This window comes from Tupaia chinensis, unplaced genomic scaffold (assembly GCF_000334495.1).
Source record: "Tupaia chinensis unplaced genomic scaffold, TupChi_1.0 Scaffold000423_1, whole genome shotgun sequence".
NCBI lineage: Eukaryota > Metazoa > Chordata > Mammalia > Scandentia > Tupaiidae > Tupaia > Tupaia belangeri.
Genome location: NW_006159928.1, coordinates 472,943 through 500,787, shown reverse-complemented (window position 1 = coordinate 500,787; position 27,845 = coordinate 472,943). Strand labels below are relative to the sequence as shown.

General features: G+C 35.8%; 1 protein-coding gene across 2 annotated transcripts in view; it reads left to right on the top strand.

Moving 5' to 3' along the window:
• KITLG (KIT ligand) overlaps positions 1 to 27,845 on the top strand; it is an 88,037-nt gene that overhangs the window by 46,637 nt on the left and 13,555 nt on the right. Inside the window, exons 3-6 of one of the 2 annotated variants that reach the window (XM_006154809.3) lie at positions 5,541 to 5,603; positions 20,460 to 20,630; positions 22,561 to 22,717; positions 23,401 to 23,484. In XM_006154809.3, coding sequence (XP_006154871.1) covers positions 5,541 to 5,603; positions 20,460 to 20,630; positions 22,561 to 22,717; positions 23,401 to 23,484 — 475 coding nt within the window. The remainder of the gene's footprint in view (positions 1 to 5,540; positions 5,604 to 20,459; positions 20,631 to 22,560; positions 22,718 to 23,400; positions 23,485 to 27,845) is intronic. The other variant, XM_006154810.3, reaches the window with a different exon arrangement.

The window sequence follows — 27,845 nt, the reverse complement described above, 5'->3', positions numbered from 1 at the left end:
TAATGCCTTCCCATTAGTTTAAGATACAAATTTCAATTGCAGTTTACAAATTTTCATTGTAACCTCTTGAATTTTATTTCCTGGGTAGTAGTCATTTCTTCTTATTGTGATTAGGAAGCTATCATGTTGTAGAAGCTTAATTTGTGCTGCCACATTAGAGTGAACATCCAGGAGGTTCTGTCTGTGAAACAGACAAGAAAAAATTTTAATCTCCACTATGTAAGAGACATGGATTGATTATCTATTTTTTATTCAGATGACCAAGGAAAGTTTCCTGATGTTGTCATCTTCAACTTTTTAATCATGAATTGTGTTACCATTAAAAAAAGAAAAAAGAAAAAAACATGAAGATACCTTTGAAAACTGAAGATATTGACCTGGTTGGTTAGATTTTTAGTTAGTATTAATGGAAAATAATTTATCAAGAGACACAAAAAAGGCAGAAAGTTTTCTCCTGTGTTATTTCTCAAGGCTGAACAATGAATATTACAATAAGCTGCTTTACATAAGTGAATGACGATATTTATATAGAAAGAAGTACAGACCTTTTATTACCTCTGTAGCCATGACTATTAAAATTTGCTGGGTCTGATAAGACTGAAAACTAGGGATTCCTTCCCCAGAAAGGTTCATATGTGCCCAGTATTTTATAAGCACTGTTGAGGGAATCATGAGGCATTGTGCATTTGGCTTTCTATTCTGGACTTTGGAGAAACAATGGAGACTAGTAAGGGTCTTGCCAAGGGGGTGGGGGGTACAAGTAGCTTCCGATATCATGAGATTTAGGCACCTCAAGGATATGTAATCATAAGATCCGAAAGTTTTAGGTCAGTGATCTAGAAAGGGAGTTAAATGTTCTGACTATGGGTTATTTTCTCTTGAGTCCAAATACCTAAAGGGTATGATATTCAGCCAGTGCCGGTTTGGCTTGCAAAGACTTTTTCTTGGCCGAGTTTCCAGCATTTCCGAATGCTGTTCTATCTCTCTCTCTTTTTTCAGTGTCACTGAGTGTGGTCAGTCCCCAGGATATCCAAATAAAAGAGTAAATGGGACCCGTCTAGTAAAGTGAGCCCATCATCCAGTAACTTGTTTTTGCAGTTTTATGTTTTATAGTCTGGCATAGTACTGCTGTTCTCACACCTTCAAACCAAAGCTCCTTGGAATGATTTAGCCTTTAATAAAATTTTCCATCAATTAACTTTATTTTCTCTCCTGAACGTATTTTGGTAGGATAGGTGTGTTTTCAAAATAAGTAGCTTAGTTACTTATCTATTTAATTTAGCCCTTCCAACAGGATACTCCTTGGAACCTAGACACGGTTCCGGCTTTTCTAGCTTCCAGTCTGTATAAACATTTAGCTCACATTCAGCACTTTTCTGATGATCTTCTAGCCTCTGCCTTTCTCTGTTCTATCTTTACTCAAATCATCTTCCCAGACTAACCTTCCTAAATTTACTGTCATGTTCCTGTTTAAACATGTTTAGTGTTGCACCGCAACTTACATAAGGAAGTCAAATCAGACTGAATTTTTAGTCATTATCTGGTTAACTCTCTTAATTTTACAGACAAGGAATAGAAGTTCCACAGAGGTGATGCAATGTACCTAAAGCAGAAGTGACTTGCTCTAGGGTTCTGATGGTAGAGCTTATTCCTACTAAACCTCACTGCCTCCCAATTAATCTCCTTAGCCCAACATTCAGGAGGTCCTTTTGTACTATGACTTTCTTGGAGTATTTCTTACCTCATATCTGGTCTCCCTAACACATCATGAGCTTTCCCATTTCTTTGCCTTGGCTTATGACCTTTCTATCTACTGGGTCATCGGGAAAGTCATGACACATCTCTGCATAGTAAAACACAGAAAAGGAATCAGCACATAGCATAACGGTTATGTTGCTGTACTCCCACATAGATGACCATAGTTCAAGTCCTGGACCCAACAGCTTAAAACTCATGTCAGGCACATGTGTGTGCGTGCCCAAGATCCCAAGAGGAGACTAGAGAAGAAGGGATTGCAGCATGGTCGCCCCCCAGGGGGGGTGATTTCTTGATTTCTGTTTCTCTGTCTCTCCAGTGAGCACACGTGCCCTATAACAAAAATCTCTCTAAAAAAAAAGAAAAAAGAAAAATACATCATGACTTTCCAGATGACCTAATAGAATGCCTCAGTCTCCTTGCATTTAATCTTAATCTAAACTCATCCTTACTCACAAACCATGCTTAAGAACTTATATTTTACATGAGTTATTTAATCCTTATAAATCTATGAGCTAGATTCTATCGTGATTCCCATTTACACGTGTAGAATCCAAGGACCAGGATTCAATCTGACTCCAGAACCTATACTCTTGGTCCCTACATCCAACTCACTACAGAACATTGTCTAAGCTCCAGGTTGAAGGCCTCACTCTACTTTGTAAAACTTTCCACAGTGGTCAAGCTGAATTTATCACAAGGTTACTTGTGCTTTCTGAATACTATTTGACATACTATAAATGCTTTGAAAGTAATATAATATTTGATAAAATGACCATAAATATCTACAACTGAGCTTTCTAAGTTCTCTTCCAAATGTAATTAGAAAGGAGCCAATGAAAGCCAAGAAAGTCTAAGGGTGGACTGCCCTGTAGACAGGTGTGTTGAGCACCAGCACACAGAGCCAGGACCTGCATCCTTCCTTCACCAGTTACTCCTGATGCCTGTGACTTTAGTGATGCCAGTTAACCTCTCTGAACCTCCATGTCCTCATTTATAAAACAGCCCTAATAAGATTTCATAAGGTTGAAATAGCGACTGTATGTGAAAACTTGCTATACATTATAAAGCACTTTCCAAAATTAGTTTTATTTTTCAGTTCTTTAAGAAATTAAATATCAATAAATCAGCTTAATGCAGAATGATATCCCCCAAATGGTATACTGAGATTTCAGCATCTTCGTTAGAGAATTTCTTGTAAGCTTTCTTTGACATCTTTGAATTTTTGCATATATTCATAAAATATAAGTGGCTAGTATATTTTCACTTTCTCTGCTGTTTAGAGATAGACTTAGATCCTGAATTTTCTAATTCAATTGATTCTCTATTTGTATTTGTAAGATACTGTAAATAATGTTTAAGAGGGGGCTAGATTGTCAAGCAGTTTGTGTTCAGAATATCTACTACATCTTGCTGCATTTTTACATCTTGGAGAGCTTTAATTTACATTGTTGGCTTATATTCCAGTTTTCATACCTACAAAGGTGTCTGCTGTATCTTTGTCACCAGGGCTTATGGAAAATGAATAGGTCATTTTGCTTTTCAAAGATGTGGATAAAAAATCAAAAGACAAAAGAAATTATGGGAACATAGTGGGAAATTTGTAAGGGAGGAAGGAAGTAAAGTAAAAAGAGCAAGAGAGTTAACCCCTAAAATAATGTAAATGAGAAATGCCACCGTCTGCAGCAGTGCGGATGTGTTTTCAGTAAGTAGCAAGGATCGTACTATTTTACTGGGAGCAGGATGAGGATGGATGGTGGAGACTCATAAGTGGCAAGTATCCAGGACAGGTGTCCAGAGAGTAGATGAAAATGTGTAGTGGAACTCAGGCAAGGGAGCTTTTGCTGTCAGGACGACCTGGATTCTAGCCCAGATTTAACACGTGGTGGCCCTGTGGCCTTTGTTAACTTACTTGACCTTTTTGAGACTCAATTTACTTATCTGTTAAATATAGTTAATATGTCAAAAGGATCTGAGAATCAGATGTGATAATACAACTTAAATCCTTTAAGGAGCACAGTGCCTGGCACATAGTGAGTAAGTATTAGGCACAGTTACTGTTTTATGATCTAGTGAACAGAGAAGGGAACAGCTAGATAGGTGCCTCCGCTCGAGTGTAGGAGAGTGTGAGGTGGGACTAATGGAAATAGGACAGTAGTGAACACCGTGAGATCAGTTACTACTGTCCCTTCTGACTACATATACCTTTGACTATATTTGTTTCTTGCCAGATTGTTCTGATTCTAAAAGCTACTGGCAAACAGAGAAGATCTACATGGATTCATGTTACGGGAAAGTTAGGGGAGATGATTTAGATCAGCAAATATGCACATTTCCTTTTTTTTTTTAAAAGAGGTTTTTGCTATAGGGCGCATGCACTCACCAGACAGACAAAGAGAGACAGAGAGATAGAAAGTGAGAAATCACCCCCCAGGGGGGATGGCTACGCTGCAATCCCCTCTCCTCCATTCTCCTCTCAGAATCTTGGGCACACACACACACGTGCCTGGCGTGAGTTTAAGCTACCGGTCTGGGACTCGAACCGTGGTCGACTACATGTGAGCCCAGCAACATAGCCATTACGCTAACTGCTGGTTCTCACATTTCCTTTTTTATAGGGAAAATAAAAAAATTTTTGGAGACATGATGAATCAGTCTACAAAGCGAGGTAGACCCACTAGAGAATATGTAATGGTGCAAAACCACTTCTTTTTACATTGTATATTGTCCTAAATACCCAACGAGCTAAGTCAATTGCTGATTATGTCATTCAGTTGGAAATTTTAATAGTGGTATAAGAGAATAGTATGGCTGACAGACCTAGTGCTATACATAGGAAGAGAGAGAAGAAAACCCAGTACTCTGTAACTTAGCATGGTTATGTGTCTCCAAAGTCAGTTGCTAATGTAGTTGGCAATAAAGAATATGGTTGGAGTTTTCATGTATTTTCTACATTCATTTATCTCACCTCCAAATGCCTATTTGCTTATAGTTACCTTGAGCCCCATTTTACAAATGAGGGAACTAACATGTAACAATTGTTTAGATTTGTTCCAGATTCCCTGGCTTACAATTTATTACTTACTCATATATGCCACAATGACTGACAAATAAGTTAGACATTTTTAAAAGCCTTTAGAAGAAACCAGACAAATGTTTGAAGCATGTATATGTTGAACTCTAGGTAAAGTAGATTAAGTTAAATTGCAAAACTAAATCGATATCACTGAAGTTATAAAGCATTTACATCTCATAAGGAGTATTGTACTTTTGAAGTTTAGTTGTCAAATTTGAACCCCTAGAGAGGACTTGTTCAGTAAGATTCAGTAGGTCTGCTATGACAGAGACTTTGTACTTTTGACAGGTTCCTTGTTCCAGGTCCAAAGTATGAAGACTATTGACAAGAAAAGCATACTTTATTACTAAGTCTGTGGAGGAACAAATGAGAAAATTGTCCTGGAGGGGAATTCCAAGACCACAAATGGAAGTTGAGATTCAGATTGTGTTTCCAAAACTCAGTGGGTTATACTTAGCCAACCATAACTGAATTTGGAGTCCAAAAGCTTTGTATTATTGTATTTTTTTTTGAGGGAACATTTAATTACAAAGGGAAATTGAGGACAGAAAATTGAGATATAGGAAAATAGTGAAATTCCATGATAACCTAAAAAAAGTATAAAAAGTTTGTGTGTATGTGTTTTTCTTTAAGCTTCTAAAAAATATTAGTTGATGTGTATGAATTTTCTTATGGAATTCTTCCTTCTCTCCTTGTTTTGTCTCTGTAGGTGGCAAATCTTCCAAAAGACTATATGATATCCCTCAAATATGTCCCCGGGATGGACGTTTTGGTATGTAAACTGTGTATTTATGAGTTTAATGATAATAGCAGACAGAAGAGATGAGATCATTCATAGTGAGATAGGAAGTGATCTGCCATTTAGCAGCTTTTTAATTCTCAAGATTTGAAGAAGGTATCATTAGAAGTTGATTTGCAGTTTTTTCCCCCCCAATAAACCTTTAAACTTTATCAATGAGCATTTCAGTACATGTTTTAGGCTTGTACTCCCAAAGTAAATAAGATCATTTTCTTTAGAGATAGCCACAGATTTCTTTTTCCATGACTGTCCCCCAAAAAAGGCTTGAGTGTAAAGTTATGTAAATTTCTTCATACCTAAGAAGGTCTCCTCTTTCCTTTTTCATTTAAGAATACAAGACATTTTATCTCTGGATTTATTAGTACTGTAGTCGATTCCCAGAACTTTCCAATAAAGTATGTGATTACAATTAATAAACACTGCTGTTACCAAAATCAAGAAATTTTTACCTATTTTCTCATTACATAGCATTAGAATTCAAACATCAAGAAATACTACAAGCATAGGGAATAAGGTAGTATCTGTGCATCACTGTGTAAGATTTGCTTCAAATATATTTTTAACTAATGGAACATTATAATTAACATCCTGTGCTTCTGTCCTATCTCTGTTAATCCCTGCTGTGTCTCTTAGTGGTAATAAGTATTGTAAGTTGGAATGTTTCATTCCAGTGCATGCTTTCAGAGCTTGGGAAGAGGACAGCATCCCCAAGCGTGGGGTAGAGCAGATCAGTGTACAGTCCCCACATGCTCTTCTACTTTTTACTGCAAAGAATACCTTTATACATAAAGTGCCATGCTTTCCACACGTTGAAAAAGATTTTGTGAAGGCTATTACACTATATATACCAATATGCACTTGTTCATATTTTTCAACCTACTCTTGGCATATTTTGTATTGATTCATTTTAACTACTATATTGCTTCTTTAGTACATTTAAAACATTGGATTTCTTTCTTCTCTGCAACATTCATCATAATTTGTCAAGTACTTACATCTACTTTGTGCACATTGTTGTATGTTTTGAGTAATTATTGTCAGTCATCAATATCGTTACCAATTTAAGCACATTATTATGTGTTTGTGTTTAAAATGCCTTTCAAACACACAAGGCTATCATTTCAAGAGAAGGTCAAAGGCTCTATTTCTTTGCATTTTAAGCATTTTACCCTAGACTTCCTAATGTTCCTTAGAACTTCTCAGAACATATTTCTTCATGTTGATGTTGAACCATTATCCTCAATCCCAAATGAATGTCTATTTTGAATTGGGGAAATATTCTGAAAATAGAAATGTAAAATAATAGCAGCCTCAAAGTTAATAAAGTCAGTCATTTGATCACGCAGGCTGCAAATATTTTGTATGGAAAAACTGTGGAATTAGTGCTTTGCCAGATACTTTAAGAAGGAAACAATACATCAATTAGGTAAGGGCCTTATGTTCAAAATCTGTAATAATAATTGGAAGGAAATGATTGGACTTTTTATAAGACATTTCCATTTATAAAATGATGTCACTATTTATTTCCTACTATGATTATGAGGAAGGCAGGTTAGTCATTATTATTCTTACAACCCAGAAGTGTTTTGCCCCAGACTGTGAAAGTAGAAAATGACAATGTTTTATAAAGACCTCCCCAGGTCAATTGGCTCTTATGCCCTGGTTGAGGAAGGGAGGGGGGGTGGTGACTATAAATAATCACAACCCCACGGAAAGTACTGAAAAGGGAAGCTTCTAGGTTGTAAAGACCCATGCTTTCAACGCCCCCCCCAACAGCATTTATGAGAGTGACTGCCAAACTGATTCAAAGAAATCCTGCTGCTCTCTGAAAAGCAAGTGATAAACGGAAAATAACTAAATAGATTATTTTGCACTGGTATAATCATAGACTGTGCTAAATCATAGATTTGAGTATAGGCTAGTGATAGCAAGAGCCAAGCTTATAAAAATAAAGCCATTCATTGCCCATATTTTGTGCTTGTTTCTGTAATTGAGAAAAGTCCACTATTATTTGATCTTGGCATGCTGAACTGGCACAACTGGAGAAACAGTTCTTGGCCACCACAGTTGGCAAGAAAAACAAGCCCGTGCACAGGGCTCTGGTCAGAAACAGGGGTCTTACCCTTTGTTTTACCTTCATTTAGAAATGTTAATTTCTGCCAAGACCAGAGGAGTTTCCCAGTGGAAAGGCCACTGATTATTTGTTAGTGGTCAGAGTCCCAGCTGCCTTATCTTTTGTCTTTAAACAATAGTGGGTGGAGTGGGAGTGGGTGCCAGAAAGAGTCTCTGGGGCCAAAGCAATAAAATTCTGCCTGAGGGACTGGAAAGAAGAAAGCTCTAGAATAGAACACACTTTATTTTTGTTTGTTTTTGTTTTAAAAATCAGCTAAGTATTCCTGAAAAACAGAGTCTACTTTTCTGAGGGCCCTCTTAGAAAATTACCTAGCAGATTCTTTTTCACAAATAGTAGAGTGTGATCACCAAGTTAGTGTTTAAATCCAAGGATAATTACCAAGTCTGCTTAAACTCTTCAAAACTATAATATTGCCAGCCTGTTGGGATTTCCTTTAACTTTCTTACCTTAAAAATACCTAAATATTTCTGGTCCTTTCAATTTGCTAGTAATATTATTATAGAAAGAACAAATATTGAATTATTGGGGAAAAAATTGAAATATAACAAATAGATTAAAGTTGCAAATATACTGGAATGAAATAAAGAGACTAACCTTACCATAGGAAGTAGACACTGAAGTATTTAGAGGTAAATAGTTATAATGTTCACAACTTATTCAAGGGTTTAGAAAAGTTATGAAAAGATTTTATCTCCTGGAATTGGTTGTCTGTTTTCTTTTGCATCTCACTGAGTTTTGTTACGATGAATATTCTGAATTCTTTCTGACATTTCTGTGATCTCTTGTGTTTTATCCATTGTTGATAAGGGGTTATTATGTTCCTTTGGTGGGGAGGAGGTATTTCCTGGTTTTCTGTTATTTCTTGGGACTCTCATTTTTAAGCATCTGGTACTATACTTACTACCTACTTCTTCAGAGTATATTTCTGTAGTTGTGTGCTCCTTTGCTTCCCTATGGTAAACTAATACACTGTATCTCTTTAGTTTTATTAAAGGTTCCTTAGCCTTTATTTCTTTATGGCATTGAAGTTTTTTTAATCAGGCAGCTTCTTTAATTTTTTTTAACTTGCCATACGGCATGTACACTCATTAGAGAGAAAGAGGGGAAAGAAAGTGAGAGAGATAGAGGAAGAGAGAGGGAAAGTGAGAAATCACCCCCAAGGGGAAATGGTCATGCCAGATATCTTCTACATTTTCTTCTTAGGATTTTGGGTATGCAATAAACACATACCCTGGAATATTTTTCAAGCCACAGGTCCCAGGACTCAAACCACACAGCTTACCATGTGGGTTCCAGCCACCTTAACCATCACACCACCAGCTGGCCCAGCAGCTCTTCTCTTTGTTTCTCTTTGAAATATGGATAGATGTTTACTAATGATTCTACTGAATTTATGCATTTCTAACCATAATGCTATGTAAGTGACAATACATACATGCTCAGATTAACATGTCCAGAGCTGTACATTGTCTGCCTTCCTCTAATGGAGCTGTTTGTTTTGAACCTGGTTAAGAAAGTCACTTATTCCTGTATATTTACTCATTAGTAGTCATTGGGGGGGATACTTTAAGATCATGTGTACATCCTACTCCTCCTCGAAGATCTTCTCCCACAGATTTAACATTGATTAATGATTCTTACATGATCCAGTCTTTATCATTATGTGTAGGTGAGTTTTTAAGATACTTTTTTACTTCTTTACTACCTGGGAAAGTACTTGTTTACATTATTTCTTACAATAATAATTCGAGACATACAATATTAAGCTGCTATATAATCAATATAATCATGTACCTAAAATGCAAAGTTTCTGGACAAATTCTATAGAAATTCAGAAATAACAAACTAAACACAGCCTCAGAGCTGAAAAGTGTAGTGACTTTAGGAGGCAATAAGGCATTTGGCTGGGGTGGTAGGTTTGCGTTGGAGAATAATGGGTATTGAGATGAAATGGTTACGGTGGAGTAAGATTACAGAGCTGTGAACATCAGGTTCAGACATTTGGCTTCCAGTCTTCACTACATGGGAACATTGAGAAGGTGCCTGAAAGGGAAATGACTCAGTAAAAGTCGTAGAACCGAAGGCTCCAGAAAACCTTGCTCCTCAAAATTGCACAATACAAAATCAGGGGAGGATAGTTGGGGAGGAAATTAGGAAAATACTGGTTAACACACATAAAATTACAATTACATCAGAGGCACAAGTTCTAGCATTCTATGCCCAGTAGAGTGACTATAATTAACATTAATTTATTTGATATTTCAATATACTTAGTGGAGAGAATTTTAAATGTTCCCAACTCAAAATAATGATAAACGTTTGAGATGTGAGGTGTGTTTGATCATTACACATTGTGTTCATATTTTAAAAAATCATGCTGTACCCTATAAATAGGTAAAATTATGTATCAATGAAAAAACAATTAAAAAATTTAAATAGCATAATAAAACTCTCACACTTAAGATCTTTCATGAAGGCACACATATTGTAAAGAAAGTAACAATGACTTTGACACTCAAGAGTCTGTGTGATGAGTTACAGGCACTCATCATAATAAATTTGTGGACTATATTCAGTTCAAATTCATGCTTCGAGGTAACTATAAGTGACTACATTTCAGGGAACTTTCCTTCTTTTTCCTTCCTTTCTTTGTTTCAGCAAATATTAGTCAGGGGCCTAACATCTGTTAGGCACTGAAGCTTTAAGACAGAGCAAAACAAATATACTGTAGCTCCTGCTCTCATGAAATATATATGTTAATACAAGATTATCAATTAAATACTCTCACAAACAAGTGGAAAACTGCTACTATTAGGAGTGCTACAGGAGGAATTTCTTAGGAAGATGTGGCTCTATTAAGAGGTAAGGGAGAACTTCTTTGAAAAAGAGAAATTGACATTTGGAAGAGTTAGGAGTAACCTAGACAAGAGGACCAACCAGAATTCCGGGTACAGAGAGAGCAAAAGGAATTGGTGGCAGCAGAGAACATGCGAGAATGAATGACTGAGAAAGGACTTGGGAAAGTGCCAGATCATGAATGTCTCAAAACCTTGTCGACGGTGCTCCTTTTCCTGTTTCCTAAGACTGATGGGAATCATCCAATGTCTATGAAGGAGGAAGTGTAAAATGACCATTTGTTTCTGAACATGTGTGTGTGTGTGTTTGTGTGTGTGTGTTTTAATACTCAAGAAGAGTCAAAACTTAAACCTTAGGATGGCGAAGACAAGAAGCCAAAAGTGAAGGCAAAAAAATAGTTGAGAGGTCAAACCGTGCAAACCTGAGGAAGAGAACTGTAGAGGAAACGAGGATGGGAGGCTTATCGTTAAAGGAATACTAACATAAACAAGTACTTCCCCAGGTAGTAAAGAAGTTAAAAAGTATCTTAAAACTCACCTACACATAATGGTTAACCAGTATCTTCCTAATTTCCTCCCCAACTATCCTCCCCTGATTTTGTATTGTGCAATTTTGAGGAGCAAGGTTTTCTGGAGCCTTCGGTTCTACGACTTTTACTGAGTCATTTCCCTTTCAGGCACCTTCTCAATGTTCCCATGTAGTGAAGACTGGAAGCCAAATGTCTGAACCTGATGTTCACAGCTCTGTAATCTTACTCCACCGTAACCATTTCATCTCAATACCCATTATTCTCCAACGCAAACCTACCACCCCAGCCAAATGCCTTATTGCCTCCTAAAGTCACTACACTTTTCAGCTCTGAGGCTGTGTTTAGTTTGTTATTTCTGAATTTCTATAGAATTTGACCAGAAGCTTTGCATTTTAGGTACATGATTATATTGACTATATAGCAGCTTAATATTGTATGTGTCTCGAATTATTATTGTAAGAAATAAATAAGGAAAGCCCGAGATGTGACATTGTCATATAACATCACCATTATGATTTTGTTGTTATGTACTCTTTTTAATGTATCTTAACTTTTTAAAGAATAGGGATGATATCTTTCTTTTCTTTATATTTCCTTACTATTCTTTATACAATCCAATGCCTGTAGAAGCTATTCAAAAAATACTTACGAATAAATATTTATCTGCAGGCAAAAATGCCAGATCCTCAAATCTTGAAGGAAGTTATCTTATTGGTTTAGACTCTTGTCATTCTCACTAATAGCAGTGAACACAGGCTTTAACAAAATAAATAAATAAATAAATAAAAAGACATTAAAGAAAACCAGGCTACCCAAGGGTGGGAATGTGGCCAGGCTTCATGTAAGGAGTAGAACCAGGATTAGAAGATATCAGGTTTTTCTTTATCTATCTCTGAATTTCTGCCTCATTCAAATATACAGAATTTTTCTCCCTTGTTCCAGTAACCTGCTCAAATGAAATTGCCCCTGAGCACCCAAGCTTGCTAGGTTGGGCCCTGCTCAGAGACTAATGATCAGTTCCTATCACCATTGTCAATTTTGGAGAGGGATTTTCTGATTGGCCCATCTGCATCAGGTGTCCATGTTCATCCAGTTAGCAGTATTGACAAGGCATGTTCTCTCTAAGTATGGATCTTAAGGGCCTATCCCTGTGATGTGGAGTACTTCCTATAGAAAGAGAAGTCAGCCAAGGAGACTTTCTTACTTATTCACTTCTACTCTTATAATAAGAAAGTATTTTTTTTCCTCTTATATAGTTTGTTATAGGGCATGTGTACTATAAAGTGAGAAAGTGAGAATTCACCCTTTGGAGGTTGACTACACTGCAGTCTCTTCTCCTTCATCCTCCTCTTAGGACTTTGAGCATGCACGCACACGTGCCCATCATAATTTTTCAAGGAGTCAGGTCCAGGACTTGAACTACACAGTTGGCCATGTGGGATCCAGCTCCTTTATCCACCATGCCACCTGACTGGCCCATAAGAAAGTATTTATTTAAAAGGAATAAGCATAAAATTCTAGTAAAATGAATAAAATATAACATCAAATACTGTTAAGTAGATCTGTTTTGTACTCAAACTGTAGTACTGGAGCCCACATTAATAATAAGCAATATTATGAAGATACTGTACAGCAAATCTAGGCCATTATTGCCTGATAGAAATATAACAGAAGCCACATATAATCTTAAATTGTCTATAGCCACATTAAAAAAAATAAAAAGGAAATGGTGAAATTATGTATAATAAATTTTATTTAGCATAATATATTCAAAATATTATCATTTCACCTTAAAATCAATATAAAATTATTTAATGGAATATTTAACTTTTTTTATATTATTCAATATCACTGTGCATGTTCTACTTATAACACATTTCAATTCAGACACTAAATTTTCATCAGAAATATTTACTACATATTTAGACTTCTATAAAATTTGTTTTTGAAAGCATGCATTCACATACCTGAGCTTTTCCAAACATACTTAAAGCTTTTAAGTCACTAAATCAAGTGTTAATTTTAAGATTTAAAGAAGGTGTAGTTAAATAAGATTAAAATTTTAACTCCTCAGTCTCAGTGGGCAAATTTTGAGTAAAGAATAGCAGCTGGATAATGTGATTCCCATATTGGCCAGCACAGATTGGACAGGCACTTTATTTCACAAAGTGAGTAGACAGTGTTGGGACTAGAAACTGGCTTCTAGTTCACCATTGTTGCTCTCCCCTTCCCATGTTGTTCCTTGACTGTGCCATTTTGGGTGTGGTTCAGGCAGGGGTCATTGGTTGACCTATGCTGAGAAACACATATTTGCAGAACTTGGGTTGATTATTATCTTAATCAGATTGTAATTCAAATGTAAAGAATGCAAAATGAAATGACTACAATGAACTGGAGACCCAAATTAGTTAAGTAAGAGAGGACTAAAGTAAATCATTTGAAAGAGCTCATCCACTAAGGAGTTAAGATTTTAGAGAATATTATTACTTTTTTTTTTTGAAGAGGTTTTTGCTATAGGGCGTGTGCGCTCGCCAGACAGACAGAGAGAGACAGAGAGATAGAAAGCGAGAAATCACCCCCCAGGGGGGATGGCCACACCACAATCCCTTCTCCTCCATTTTCCTCTCGGGATCTTGGGCATGCATGCACATGCGCCCAGCGTGAGTTTAAGCCACCAGGTCCAGGACTTGAACCATGGTTGACTACGTGGGAGTCCAGCAACATAGCCATTACGCTAACTGTTGGTCCCAGAGAATATTATATTAGTAATGTGAATATACAATATTTTACACAAAGTGCTTTTATGGGAATGTTTTAAATTTGCCTGCCCATGAGATGTTTGAAAGTGGCAGCGGTATGTCTGCTTTCTAGCCATGAGGGTACAAACTAGAAGGATAGTAAAGAAAGTTCACTAAGTGCAATTGGCATTTGGTTATCATGATTATTCAGAGAAATTTGTTTTTATCAGTATATCTCCGATATGGATTAATTGGAATGAAACACAAAAAGCCATTTTCAGTCCCAAGAGATTTCTTTCTTTATGATTATTTCTTTCATGAGAAAGTTACTTTTTTTCCCTTTTTTTTAAGAGAGATTTTTGCTATAGGGTATGTATGCTGACCCCAGAGAAATAGAGAGAGACACAGAGAGATGGAGAGCAAAAAAATCACTCCCTGGGGGAATAGCCATGCTACAATCCCTTCTCCTCCATTCTCCTCTCATGATCCTGGGCATGAACACACACACTCCTTGCATGAGTTTTAAGCCACTGGGTCTGGGGCTCAAACCATAGTCGACTACATGGGTGTCTAACAACATTAGGCCAGCTGCTGGTCTCCAGAGAGTTACTCTTCATAGGGTCTTACTATACTGTCTCTCCCCAGACTCCCAGCCAGTCAGGATCACAAGCATGTATAGTCTTACTCAGGTCAACCGTAAATGCAAACCTGAGCCTCCCATTTGGCTCCAGTGTCACCCAGCAATGCCCTACTGCCTTTAGCACTGTGACTGAGCCCCAAAAGGAATTTCTGAACTAATTCTCAGAACCAGTGTACCTGGTTCAGATGTGAGACCACATGAGTCAAAGTGAATCCAGCAGGAAAAATACTTTGGATCATTCACTATTCTCAGATACTTTCTAGATGAATGATTGAGAATCCTGCTTTTTATTGTTTCTACTTAAACGTGTTGTGTAACCTTGGACAAGCCACTTCACTGCTGTAGGCCTTGGTTTTCTGCTTTTTGATATAGTGGGACTGGACAAGACGGTCTTCAATTTTCTAGGTCTAACATACTGTGCTGTGATTCTAAAGACAGGGCACTAGATGAGTTTGGCAGCTCAGCCAGAAGTGGATATGGAGAGACCAAGAAGAAAGGAAGGAATGCTCTGTGCCTTGGGTATTCATACTTCTGATTCCCCCAAGACTGAGATTTGACATACTTTAAAGAAAATAAAACAAAAGCAAACTGGGTAGTAATGCTAGTAATTAGATTAGCTGGATTAGCAGGATGGCTGAGTACTCCTTATGATATTCCTCAGAAATCTCATAGTTTACTAGCCAGGGCCTTTCTCCCTCAGCCTCTCTTACTTGGTATTTCACCCCAAATTCTTTGAAAATAATTTCTCTACTCTGTAGACATCACTTTAGGTCTAATAAGAAAGCATGTAGGCATCTCTCTGAATAGCTGTCAAACAGAAAGGAAAGGGTATCAGTGAAAAAATGCTACAGTACGTCTGTCCACTTTCATCTTTTAATTACATAAATCTTAAGGTGTTCTCAGAGATTTTCCACTTGTAATACTAACTCAGAATAGTACATTGAATTCTTTCAACTAATTAACCAGTACGGTTTCTTGAATTAGGTGTAGTGATGGGAGAAGAGAAAGCATGCCAGACTTAGCAGGTTTCCAAAATGTTTTTAAAACACCATTTATTTCAGCCAGTGTCCCAAATTTACCAGTTCTGGAACTACAGAAGTCCAATAATACACATCTTAGGGAATTAACATACCATCTTTTTTTTTTTTTTGAGAAGTTTTTGCTATAGGGCACATGCACTCGCCAGAAAGAGAGAGAGAGACAGAAAGACAGAAAGCGAGAAATCCCCCCCCAGAGGGGATGGTCATGATGCAATCCCGTCTCCTCCATTCTCCTCTCGGGATCCTGGGCAAGCACGCACACGTGCCCAGCGAGAGTTTAAGCCACTGGGTCCAAAACTCTAACCGCAGTCAACTACATGGGAGTCCAGCAACATAGCCATTATGCCAACTGCTGGTCCCAACATATCATCTTATTAAAATCCATATTTGGTCTCAGTGTATACTAAGTACGTGTTTATTTTTGATGTTGGTCTTCAGAAGCAGTCACATTCCTACCTATGTTTTTTAAAGGTTTGCCATAGGGCATGTGTGTTAGCTAGAGAAAGACAGAGAGAGACAGTGAGAGGGAAAGTGAGAAATCATTCCCCGGGACCCAAACCATGGTTGGCCATGTGGGAGTCCAATGGCTTAACCACTAGACCACCTGCTGGCCCCCTAAAATACTTTCAATTATATTTATTTTCATTATACCTATTATTTAATCATTTAGTGAAATCATAGATTTGTTCATTTAGAATCACCAAGGAAGTTCATAGTTCTTAAGCAAATTGTCAGTAGTAGTGGCATGCTAGCAGGTTAAGGATACAGGCTGTATATCATTGAGTTGGTTGATATTCTAAAATATCACATGCTATAAGTACATAGCATAGGAAACACACATTGTTCTAGTACTTTTAGCTAGAGCTGCTATAATTACTCCAGAAAAGGTAAGAAAGCTGCCAAGAAATAAGTTGTAAGAATTTGAGCGAATGGAGTCAAGGAAAAATCTAGACAACCTTTCTCATCTGAAGCAAAATCGGAAACTATGTACACAGGTGAAGAAGACATCAGATTACATGTAACTCAGAATTTGAAAGCTTCATATTTGTATAAAACTATTTAAATATAAAATAGTCTCTGAAAGATAAGAAGCAGTGAAAATTCCATTGACTAAGGTAGAGGGAAAAAATCACAATCTGTGAATTTTACAACCTCTAATTGTCCATTTCAGAATTGTAAACTTGGAAAGATCTATCATCTCACAAATGGAATACTTCATTCATTCTGTCTTGTTCTCTTTGCAAATCATTGACTATATTTAATTTAAAAAACAAAAACAAAAACAAAAAATACCTCTGCTTTATGTTCTAGTCAAAACTAGCTTCCTCTCTTACGGGCATGCAGGTCAAAGCAGAGTTCAGCTGACAATAGAGATAAAGAGAAGCAGCAGTAAACACCCTAAAATTCCCCAGTTCAAAAAGAAGAAACAAATAAACAAAATATGTTTTCTACTTTAACCATAAAGAAAGAAAAAAAATAAAAGAAGAAGCTCTTTCATTTAAGGCAATAACCTCAGAAAAAAAAAAAAAAGGAGTACCTTAGTTCAAAACAAGGGAATTTAAGTTTGATTCCTACCTGTCAGAAGATCTGAGCGATAAAAGGGCAATTTATTCATAGAGAGGAGCAAAGAAGGCATTTTATGACATTACTACCCGGAATCCATTTGTCACAGAAAAACTTGCACAATTACAACTGAATGAACTAATTGGTAAAGGTCATTCTATTACATAAGTACTATTTAAACAGTATTTACAATACGTATTATGTTCCATGTCCTAGGAAATCTATCCCATGCTGATAGGGCAGACTATCTAAAAGGAATCATCACTGCCTAAAAGGAGAGAAACATCCATTTCAACACCCATGGAAAGACTGACAGCTTCTAAAGAGACCTGTTAACGATGCAAGTATGAACTTGCATGTGTTTGACACAAGCGTTGAGTTAACTAAAGAGTCCATTCTGAACATATTCTGATAACACATAGTTCTAGAGAACTTGGTTATGATGAATTGAAATGGCCACTTAACTAATTCCCAGTTGGGTTTTTTTTTTTTTTTTTTTTTTAATCCTACTTATCTGAAGCCAAAGCCAATAATCCTGAAAGTTCTGAATGGCAGTTAATGCTTCCAGGAACCAAAGTTTACCCATCTGTAGGTGAACCAATTTCCTTTTGGGCTGTGTTTATATTAAAACCATTATGTTAAATGAATATAAAATGGCCCCCTTATATAATTTAAAATAAATAATTAGTTCATTTTCCCCACAGAGATACCCTAATGGTGGGTAGAGAAATAAAGCATTTTAGCAGAGTTAAAAATAAATCAAGCCTCCAGCTAAAAGATCCTTATAAGAAAAAAGTTATATTAAAATTATATGAAGGGGTCAGCAAGTGGCATGTTGATTAAGTTGGCTGGATCCTACATGATCGATTATGCAGTTTGAGTTCTAGATCCAACAGTTTAAAAAATATGACAGGTTTGAGTGCATGCATTCCCAAAATCCTGAGAGGAGAATGGAAGAGAAGGGATTGCAGTGTGACTATATCTTCCGGGGGTGGTTTCTCTCTCTCTCTCTCTCTCTCTTCTTCTTCTTCTTCTTCTTCTCCAAAAAGCCTGTGTATCTTAAAGCAAAATTTATTTATTTATTTATTGATTGATTTATCTGTAAATAAATAAATAAAACAAGTGTTGGTAATTATACTGCAGTGCTGAAATGTACATTCAGACTTAAATATTTTCACCTAGCATAAAAGTAAAATTTCTTAACACTGCAATGTAATCACAGTCCTGCCTTTATTTTTATTATTTTACATGTGAATGAAGTTCTCACAACATTCCTGTCAAGTTACAAATGCTTATTTAAGTGGAAAATTGTCTATAACAAACATTTACCCTTCCCCTCTTATCTATATTGTAATCATCCATACATCATAATAAAGAAGTGCATTTTGGCCTTTCACAATCATCGGTAATTGGCTATATATATATACACACACACATATGAAGGATGTGAGCTTATACCTATTATATTTTAATAAGTTATATCATATATGTTTTTATTTAATTTGCCAGAGGATACATGCAGTCACCAGAAAGACAGAGAGAAAGAGAAGAAAGAAGCACCCTCCAGTATGGCATAGTCATACCACAATCCCTTCTCTTCCACTTTTTCATCCTAATGGGATTTTGGACACTTCCTCCTGTGATCTTGGGCATGTTTTTCAAGCTGCCAGAACTAGAATTCAAAGTACATGGTTGGGCATGTGGGACCCTGTACCCTTAACCACCAGGCCACAGAGGTGGCCCAAAATATATTTAATAAAATACATTCTAATATACTGACAAGTTTTTTCTAATAATCTAAACCTATATTGATCCACAACCATTTAGAGCAAGGGTTGGCAAACTATTGGGGCATCAGGAAAGTCTTGATGTATTTTTGCATAGAAAAACACATCCTTACTTTCTTGACAACCTAATATACCTTGTGGGCAAAATCTATTCCTGTATCCTTTCTTGTATGGCTAACTAGCTAAGATTGGTTTTTACAGATGAACATTTGCATACTATTTGATGATAGAGAATGATGACATTAAGCCCTGACTAAGCAAAATGTTACCCCAAAATAAAGAATTTCATTCTTCCCAATAGATCTATACTCCAAAAAATATATACAATTATTAGCTAAAAGGAATTCCATTCCATTATTATTATTATTATTACAGTTTAAATTTTGTAAAAATTTTGTGGAAATGTTTTGCTGTAAATATATCTGTACAATATCCTTAATTTTATCTCTAGGCATGCAAAACCTAAAATGTTTACTATGTGGCTCTTTACAAAAAGTATGCTGACCCCTGACGTATTTTTAATGAATTCATTCATATTTATATTCACTTGTGTATCCATTCAGCAGTTTCAGAGCAACTCCCATATGCTAGGCACTGTTCTATGAACTGGGAACACTACAGAGAACAAAACTTAAAAGAAATATTGCCCCTATGTAGCTTATGTTCAAATGATCTACATTGTCTCCTCATAATTACTTTTATGGAAAGTTTCATTACACCCATTTTATAGACGGCAGACTGAGGTTCAGAGAACTTAAGTAGCTTGCTGAGTCTCTCAGTCAGAACTGAATTCAATTACACCTTACTCAAGGCTTGAGCCTCTAACTAGTGGACAGTACTGCCTTTATGAGGAGTGAGGAGGAATGATGATTTAATGCTCACTGTCACTATCTTGAAAGCCTTAGTAGTTTTTTAACAAGTTTCATAATACTGAGTATATTTTCATTTTGTACTAGGTCCCACAAATAGCAAAGCTGGTCTTATTCTCTGAGACCACATTCCTTTCTGGGATAATTTTTGTTTTATCTTCCACATAAATTTATATATTTAGAAGCCTTGAAATTTCTCAAGTAGTATAGAAAACATAAACTATTATTAATCAATTGATTTATATTGCAGTCTGCCAAAAGACTAGAAATTTCTTGCGGACTAGTACTCTCTTTCACACTAATTTTTTTTGTAATTCCTTCTGTATTTAAAGTTCTTTTTAGAACACAGTGAGTAAACAATAAGTATTCTCCAACAGGATTAAATTCCATAATACCTGAAATTTATCAAGGATAAAAGTTGGTTTTGACTTGGCTTAATTTTCTTTCATGGAAGGAAGAGCAAAATTTTCAACACTTTCCTGTAATCTTTTTGCATTTGTAAATCTTGAAACGGTATTAGATCCAAGTTAAACAAAAAACAAGATCTGACCTGTTCTGCTATAAGGAAAAACCTTTGTCCAGTAGTTAATGATGAGACATTGACTTCTTTGAAGAAGAGTTTACTGATTTATTAAAATAGATGCTTTGTTTCCTTTCTTTCAATTTTTTGCAGCCTAGTCATTGTTGGATAAGTGAGATGGCAAAACAATTGACAGTCAGCTTGACTCATCTTCTGGACAAGTTTTCAAATATTTCCGAAGGTTTGAGTAATTATTCTATCATACAAAAACTTGTGAAAATAGTGGATGATTTTGTGGAGTGCATGGAGGAAAACACACCTAAGGTAATTTTGTGTTCATTGGGATTATCTTTATCACTCTTGCCCACAGCCTATGCTAACAGGTGGTATAAAGGAACAGGGGTATTTCTATTTGTGTTTTTTAATTTAAAGATCTGTTTAGATGAGCACAGAAAACAAGTGTTGGTAATTATACTGCAGTGCTGAAATGTACATTCAGACTTAAATATTTTCACCTAGCATAAAAGTAAAATTTCTTAACACTGCAATGTAATCACAGTCCTGCCTTTATTTTTATTATTTTACATGTGAATGAAGTTCTCACAACATTCCTGTCAAGTTACAAATGCTTATTTAAGTGGAATATTGTCTATAACAAATATTTATCCTTTCCCTCTTATCTATATTGTAATCATCCATACATCATAATAAAGAAGTGCATTTTGGCCTTTCACAGTTATCGGATAATTGGTTGTCACCAACTTGAGGATATAAGAATGACAGTACTTTGGCTTCCAAGCATAGAAGGAGTAGCAGGGTATCCTAGAAATTAAGAGCGAGATGTTAAGAGTTTAAATTCTGGCTCTGTGACTAAAGTTTTGCAAAACCCAGTTTTACTGTTTCTCTTTATCCTTAAAACAGAGACAATGGCAGAACCTATTTCCTAGAGTTGACATTAGATGATTTGTGATGATTTAACACTTACTGAATGTTATAGGCAGAGTTAAAACCTGTAACATTAAGTATTGACATCATTGTTTAGGGCACTATGTAATAGGATAGAGCTTGGAAGACCTGCTTTGGTATATGGCTCAAATGACAAAGTTCTGACTAAGGGACTTCTAGAAGTTTAAACTCAATGTTTTAAGCATGATTCTGTACCATAATACCTAAATGCTATCAAATTCCAACTACTTTTTAAGACCTGATATCAATCCCATTTGTGTTCTCCAATCTTAGGTCTGTCTCTTAGGTTTTATGATTCATCTGTGCAAAATTTCATTAAGATATTTACCTAAAAGTGGAATTTGTGGGCTGCAAGATGAGTGCATGACCAGCTTTGCTGGATAATATCAAATGTACCAACTTACATTGTACCAGCAGTAAATGAAAGTTGCCTGGGGCTGGGTGGTGATGCAGTGCTAATGCAACTGGACCTGTACAGGAAAGGTCTTGAGTTCATGTCCCAAGACCTCCCTCAACATGACAGGTGCTTGCACATGCTTGTGATCAAACTAAGAACAAACTAAGACTGGAAGTAGACAGTAGCATAAATCCCTTGTTGAGAGGACCTGTCTTTCTCTGTGTGCCTCTACCGTGGAAGAAATAAGCTAAAAGAGAGAGATGGAGAAAGACTATCAGCCTGACAGCCTAGTAGTTAAGAGAGCCAGACTCCACATGGACAACTGGTAGCTTGGAAACACACTGGGCATGAGTGCCTGCTCCACCCTGATATGATGGAGAAATGGAGAAGTGGTTCCAGCATGAACATGCCTCTCTCTCTTTCTCATGAGTACATACACCCTCTGGCAATTAAAAAAAAAAAAGGAGAGTTCCCTTCACTTGTTGCCCTTACTAATATTTAATATTATCAGACTTTACAAATTTTTGGATTCTGGAGCATGAGTTATGAAAGGGTCTTTTTTCTAATAATAATCAACACTAATGTTTTCAATGAACATGTCTAAAGGGAAATATCCCCAATTTATTATCACAATTATTTCATTAGTGTGATATTGTGTTTGTAGTGCTCTCCTACCCCCAACTGCTTTGGTCAGGAATTGAGCCACAGACTAACTGGAACAGATCACTATCCTTCATTACCAATTTGAATTATACATCACAACAGCTACCTGTGTCAGTTTTTAGAGTTCAAATACTTGAATCCTTGAAGTACATGATTTATTTAAATTATTTCGCCTCAGTTAAGTCTATAAATTATAAAAATATATATCATCCCATCTTGTTTTTCTAGAATGTAAAAAAATTATCTAAGAGCCCAGAATCCAGGCTCTTTTCTCCTGAAGAGTTCTTTGGAATTTTTAATAGATCCATCGATGCCTTCAAGAACTTTGTGGTCACATCTGAAACTAGAGATTGTGTGATTTCTTCAACATTAAGTCCTGAGAAAGGTAAGACATCTAGGCATTCCCAATTTAAATGTAAATAGGAAGCTTGAATCTCATATATGTAGGCAAGAATCTACCTCTGAGTCAAATATAGCTATAGAAAGATTTGTGTGCATGTTTAATAAAAAGGCAAACACCAATGCCACAAAACCAGCTAATAATTGTGGATTTGTTGGTTTCTGAGCCAAAATAATACTTGACATTTTTTAAATCAAAAACATGTGTGAGTAAATAGTATATGAGATGATCACTCTTCTTTTATCTGATATTTTGTAGTAATGTGAAATTATTATATTCTTTTCCTCCAGTCTTCTTTGAATTTTCCTTAAGCATCTATCTCTGAGTTATGAATTCTGATCCTCAACAGTTACTCTGTACTGAGATTCTTTTTCCCCACTGAGTCTCTTTAACAAAAAATTTAATTTCGTTTCTTTCTTTTTTTTTTTATTTTTAATGGCACATTACATACAAGTTGTCATTATTCACATTGGTTAGCACATGTATGAACTGTGGTGAATTCTGTAATCATCCACAATAGCAGTACTGAGAATGAAATAAAGATCTGAATAATCTAGACTTGGGGAGCAGACCTGATGAGTTTTCTGGTTTTACACTTCACCTTTTGGGGACTCTGTAATTCATGTAAATTACCATATAACACTGACACATTATTGCTTTCTATTTAGATTCCAGAGTCAGTGTCACAAAACCATTTATGTTACCCCCTGTTGCAGCCAGCTCCCTTAGGAATGACAGCAGTAGCAGTAATAGTAAGTACACGTATCTGACTTAATGCATGCATGGCTCCAGTTAGAATCTATGGGAGTATTGCATGGGCTTTCATGGAAATTTCTACAGTTACTACTATTCCTACTGTTCTGTTACTGTTATTCCTCTTAAAATCATCCTGAGAATTAAATATTAGGTCTGTAGAATCGGGTCTCCCTAGAGCTTGATATATTGGTTAAAAAGTAAGGCCAATACATTTTCTGTTTAGAATTTAGAAATATGGTTTAGACTTTTTTCATTGTAAACTAAAATAGTTTTGTATGGAATGTGTATGACAAGAATAAAATTTTGAAATTGAAAGTACGAATGCTGGTTGTGTAGAAATTCAGTGAAATTCTCAGTTTTGTGTCTATCGGTATTTACTATTATGTGTTGGATTTTTTTTTTTTTAAATTTGCCAGAAGACACATGTGCTTGCCAGGGAGAAGGACAGAATGAAAAAGAGTGGAAGAAAGCTTTCCACCAGTGGGGCATGGTCATGCTGCAAGCCTTTCTCTATTTTTCCCTCATTTTGAGAGTTTAGGAACCCATGCTCATGTACTCAGCATGTTTTCCAAGGCACTGGAGCCTGGATTTGAACTATTCAATTTGCCATGTGGAATCAGCTTCCTTAACCATCATGTGTTTAGAAATTTGATGATTTTGTTATTTTACTATAAAATTATATGTAAGAGGAAATTTTGCTTCTTTCTCTGAAAATTTTGCCTTCTTTTGTCAAGAACCCAATTCCCTGAAAGACTACATCCTCTTCAGTCCAGGCAAAGGTCATTATAAAGGTTACTGGATTTATTAAATACTCTTGAGACTCATGGAAGCTATAGGAAGCAAAAAAACCGTCTTTTGGTCTTAACTATAAAAGTCATCCCTTGGAACAGGAGGTGCCTTGGTGGTTTTGAGTCCCAGACTCAGTGGCTTGAAAAACACACCAGGATGAGTGTGTGCACATCCGCAATCCTGAGAAGAAACTGGAGGAGAAGGGATTGTGGTGTGGCCATACCCTCTGCAGGGGTGATTTCTCATTTTTCCTCTCTGTCTTTCTCAGGAGGGCACATGCAGTCTATAACAAAAATCTATAAAACAAACAAACAAATAAATAAATAAAAAGATCCCTTAAGACTTATAAATGGAACACTGTCATTTGTTCAAGAACATAAAATATTTAATTGTAAAAAGAAGTAAATAATTTATTGTAACTCTATAATAGCTTATCTACAATTCAGGAATTTTAAGAAAAGACTCTAAAATACATTGATTTTGGAATTTTTGCCACTAAAACCTCACTACCTGACCTTAAATGAGATAATCTGTTTATTAGTCTTTATTTGTGCTTCTAAAAGTGAATATTTACATGCTTCTTTACAGAAATATTAGTATGTTTGATAACAGGATGCTATCCAGAACTCACTGCAGAGAATAGATAACATGTAAAATTTGCAGGATGTAATCTTCAAAAATCTAATATTCTGACTTACATATCATTTCTTTGATTTCTTTATATTTATTTTGGGTGTAGTTTACTCAACTTATTCTAGTATCTTAAATTGAAAAATCAGATCACTGATTCTTAATTTTTTTTTTTTTTTGAGAGGTTTTTGCTATAGGGTGCATGTGCTTGCCACAAAGTCAGAGAGACAGAGAGACAGAAAGCAAGAAATCACCCCCCAGGGGGGATGGCCACACTACAATCTCTTCTCCTCCATTCTCCTCTTGGGATCTTGGGCATGCATGCACACACGCCCGGCATGAGTTTAAGCCACCGGGTCTGGGACTAGAACCACAGTCGACTACATGGGAGTAGAGGGACATAGCCGTTACACCAACTGCTGGTCCCAAACTTTTTTTTTAACTATAAGCAGTTAAAGGCATAAACTGTTGTGTAAGTACTGCTGTAGCTACATCCCACATATTTTTATATGTTGTAATTTCATTACCATTTTTTTCCCAAAATATTTTAAGAATTTCCTTCTGATTTCTTTTTTGATTCATGGGTAATTTACAAGTGGACTGTTCATGTTTAATTACCTTATTGCTATGGTTTCTAAATGAATTCTATTATCATCAAAAGATATATACTCTGTAACCTTTTGAATTTATTGAGACTTAGTTTATGTATATTATTTAATATCTGGTTGTAGATTTTCAAATTTGGCTAAAGTGGTTAATATTGCTCATGTCTTGCATTTCTTTTTTAATTACTTGTCTAATTTTTTTTATCAATCACTGAGAAAAGAGAATTAAAAATATTTCCTTTCAGTTCTAAGCTTTTACTTCATTTATTTTAAAGCTCTCAGGTTATGAGCTTATACATGTGTTGATAGGTCTTCCTCAATTTCCGTAATTAATAGACCTTTTACTCTTGCTGAAATATCCCTCATTGTCTCTGGTAATGTCTTTGCCATGAACTGTATTTTGTCTGATATTAGTGGACTCAATCTTTTTTATAATTTTTTTTTAGTGCTATCCTCTTTTTCTTTTCTTTATTTTCAAGGTATTTTATTTTTAAAACACCTCTGATAGACAGCCTATAATTGAACTTAACTACGTGTGTATGTAAATATGAGACATATCCATCTGTTTATAAAAATATATATTATACCTACATATATTATAAACAATACATATATGTATTATATATACATTTATTATAAGCAATACAATATTAAAATTATTGCTTTAAACTGTCATATGTCTTTTAAAGAATGCAAAAGAAGAAAAATATGTGGTATTTTATATTTACTCATGTATTTATTATTTCCCATACCCATTATTCCCTCTTGTAAATTCAGATTTCCATCTGGTATTAATTGCTCTCATGCTGAAAAACTTCCTTTAGTATTTCTTATAGCACAGATATGTTGGCAACAAGTTCTCTTCTCCTTCTTCTTTTTCCTTTTTCCATCTTCTTCTTCATTTGCCAGTGGACATGCATGTTCATTGAAGAGGATGAGACAGAGAGAGAAAGGGAAAGTGAGAAGAAGTCCCCTCTTGGGGGATGGTCACACCACAATCCCTTCTCTCTCTTTCGCTCTTTTCCAGGATTTCAGGCATGCATGTACATGCACCTGATGTGTTTTTCAAGCTACCTGGTCAGGATAGAACTCTACAGTCAGCCAGCCATCTTAACCACATCACCAGCTGGCCCTTCTATTTTGTTTTATTAAAAAGTCTATTTTGTCTTCCATGTAGCAGGTACTTTTTACAAGATGTTGAATTCTGGGTTAATAGGGTGTTTCTCTTTGAGTACTTAAAGATATCATTCTTGGTCAGCCCATGACTGGTGGTTAGGTTGGCTGGATCTCTACGTTGCTGGCCCAGTGGCTGGAGCCCCAGACTGGTGGCTTGAAAAACATGATGGAAGCATGTGTGTCCATGCCCAAAATCCTGAGAAAAAGGAGAAATGGAGGAAAAGGGATTACAGTTTGACCATATTCTATGAGGATGCTTTCTCACTCCTTCTCTCTCTGTCTCTCTCTGGGGGCCCATGTGCCCACTGGCAATTAAAAAAAAAATGTCATTCCATTGTCCTCCTGTGGCTATTATTTCTGAAAAAGAGGCAGCCATCATTTGTACCATGTTTTTCCCTGTATGTACTGGGTCATTTGTACCTCTGCCTTCTTTCAAAATTTTCTCTCAGCAGTTTAACTAGGATATGCCTCTGAGTGATTTTCTTTGTATTTATGTTTCTTGGCATTTGTCAAGCTTCACAGGTCTGTAGGTTTGTTTTCCCCAAATTTAGGGGAAATTTGGTTTTACATTTTTCAATTTTTTTTTTCTATTCTTTCTACTTCCTTCTAGGATACCAATCACACACATTTTAAGCAGTTGGATATTATGTATTAGGTCAAAGAAGTTTTGTTATTTTTTTAATCCTTTTTTTTCTCTCTGATACTCTGAATGGGTAATTTTTACTTATCAGTTTTAAGTTTACTGGCCATTCCTCCTGACATGGCTAATCTGCTGAGTTTTTCATCTAGTGAAATTTTTCATTTCTAAATTTGTATTTTTGTGTTCTAGAATTTCCATTTGATTATTTTATATTAATATTTTATATTTCTATGTTGAGAATTTTCCATCTGCATATTTATTCTGACAATTTTTTTGTCTTTTAAACATAATCATAATAGTTGCTCTAAAGTTCTTGTCTCCTAATTTTAACACATCGGTCATCATGTCAAGGTTTGTTTCCATTCATTTTTTTTTTTCCCTCTGATTGTGGATCAAAATTTCACTTTAATGGCTAGACATTCTTGAATATATGCTAGATGTTATGGATACCATGTTGTTTAGTTTCTTCCAGATTTTATATTATGTATTTGTGCTGCTCATTGGCTGATTTCTAAAA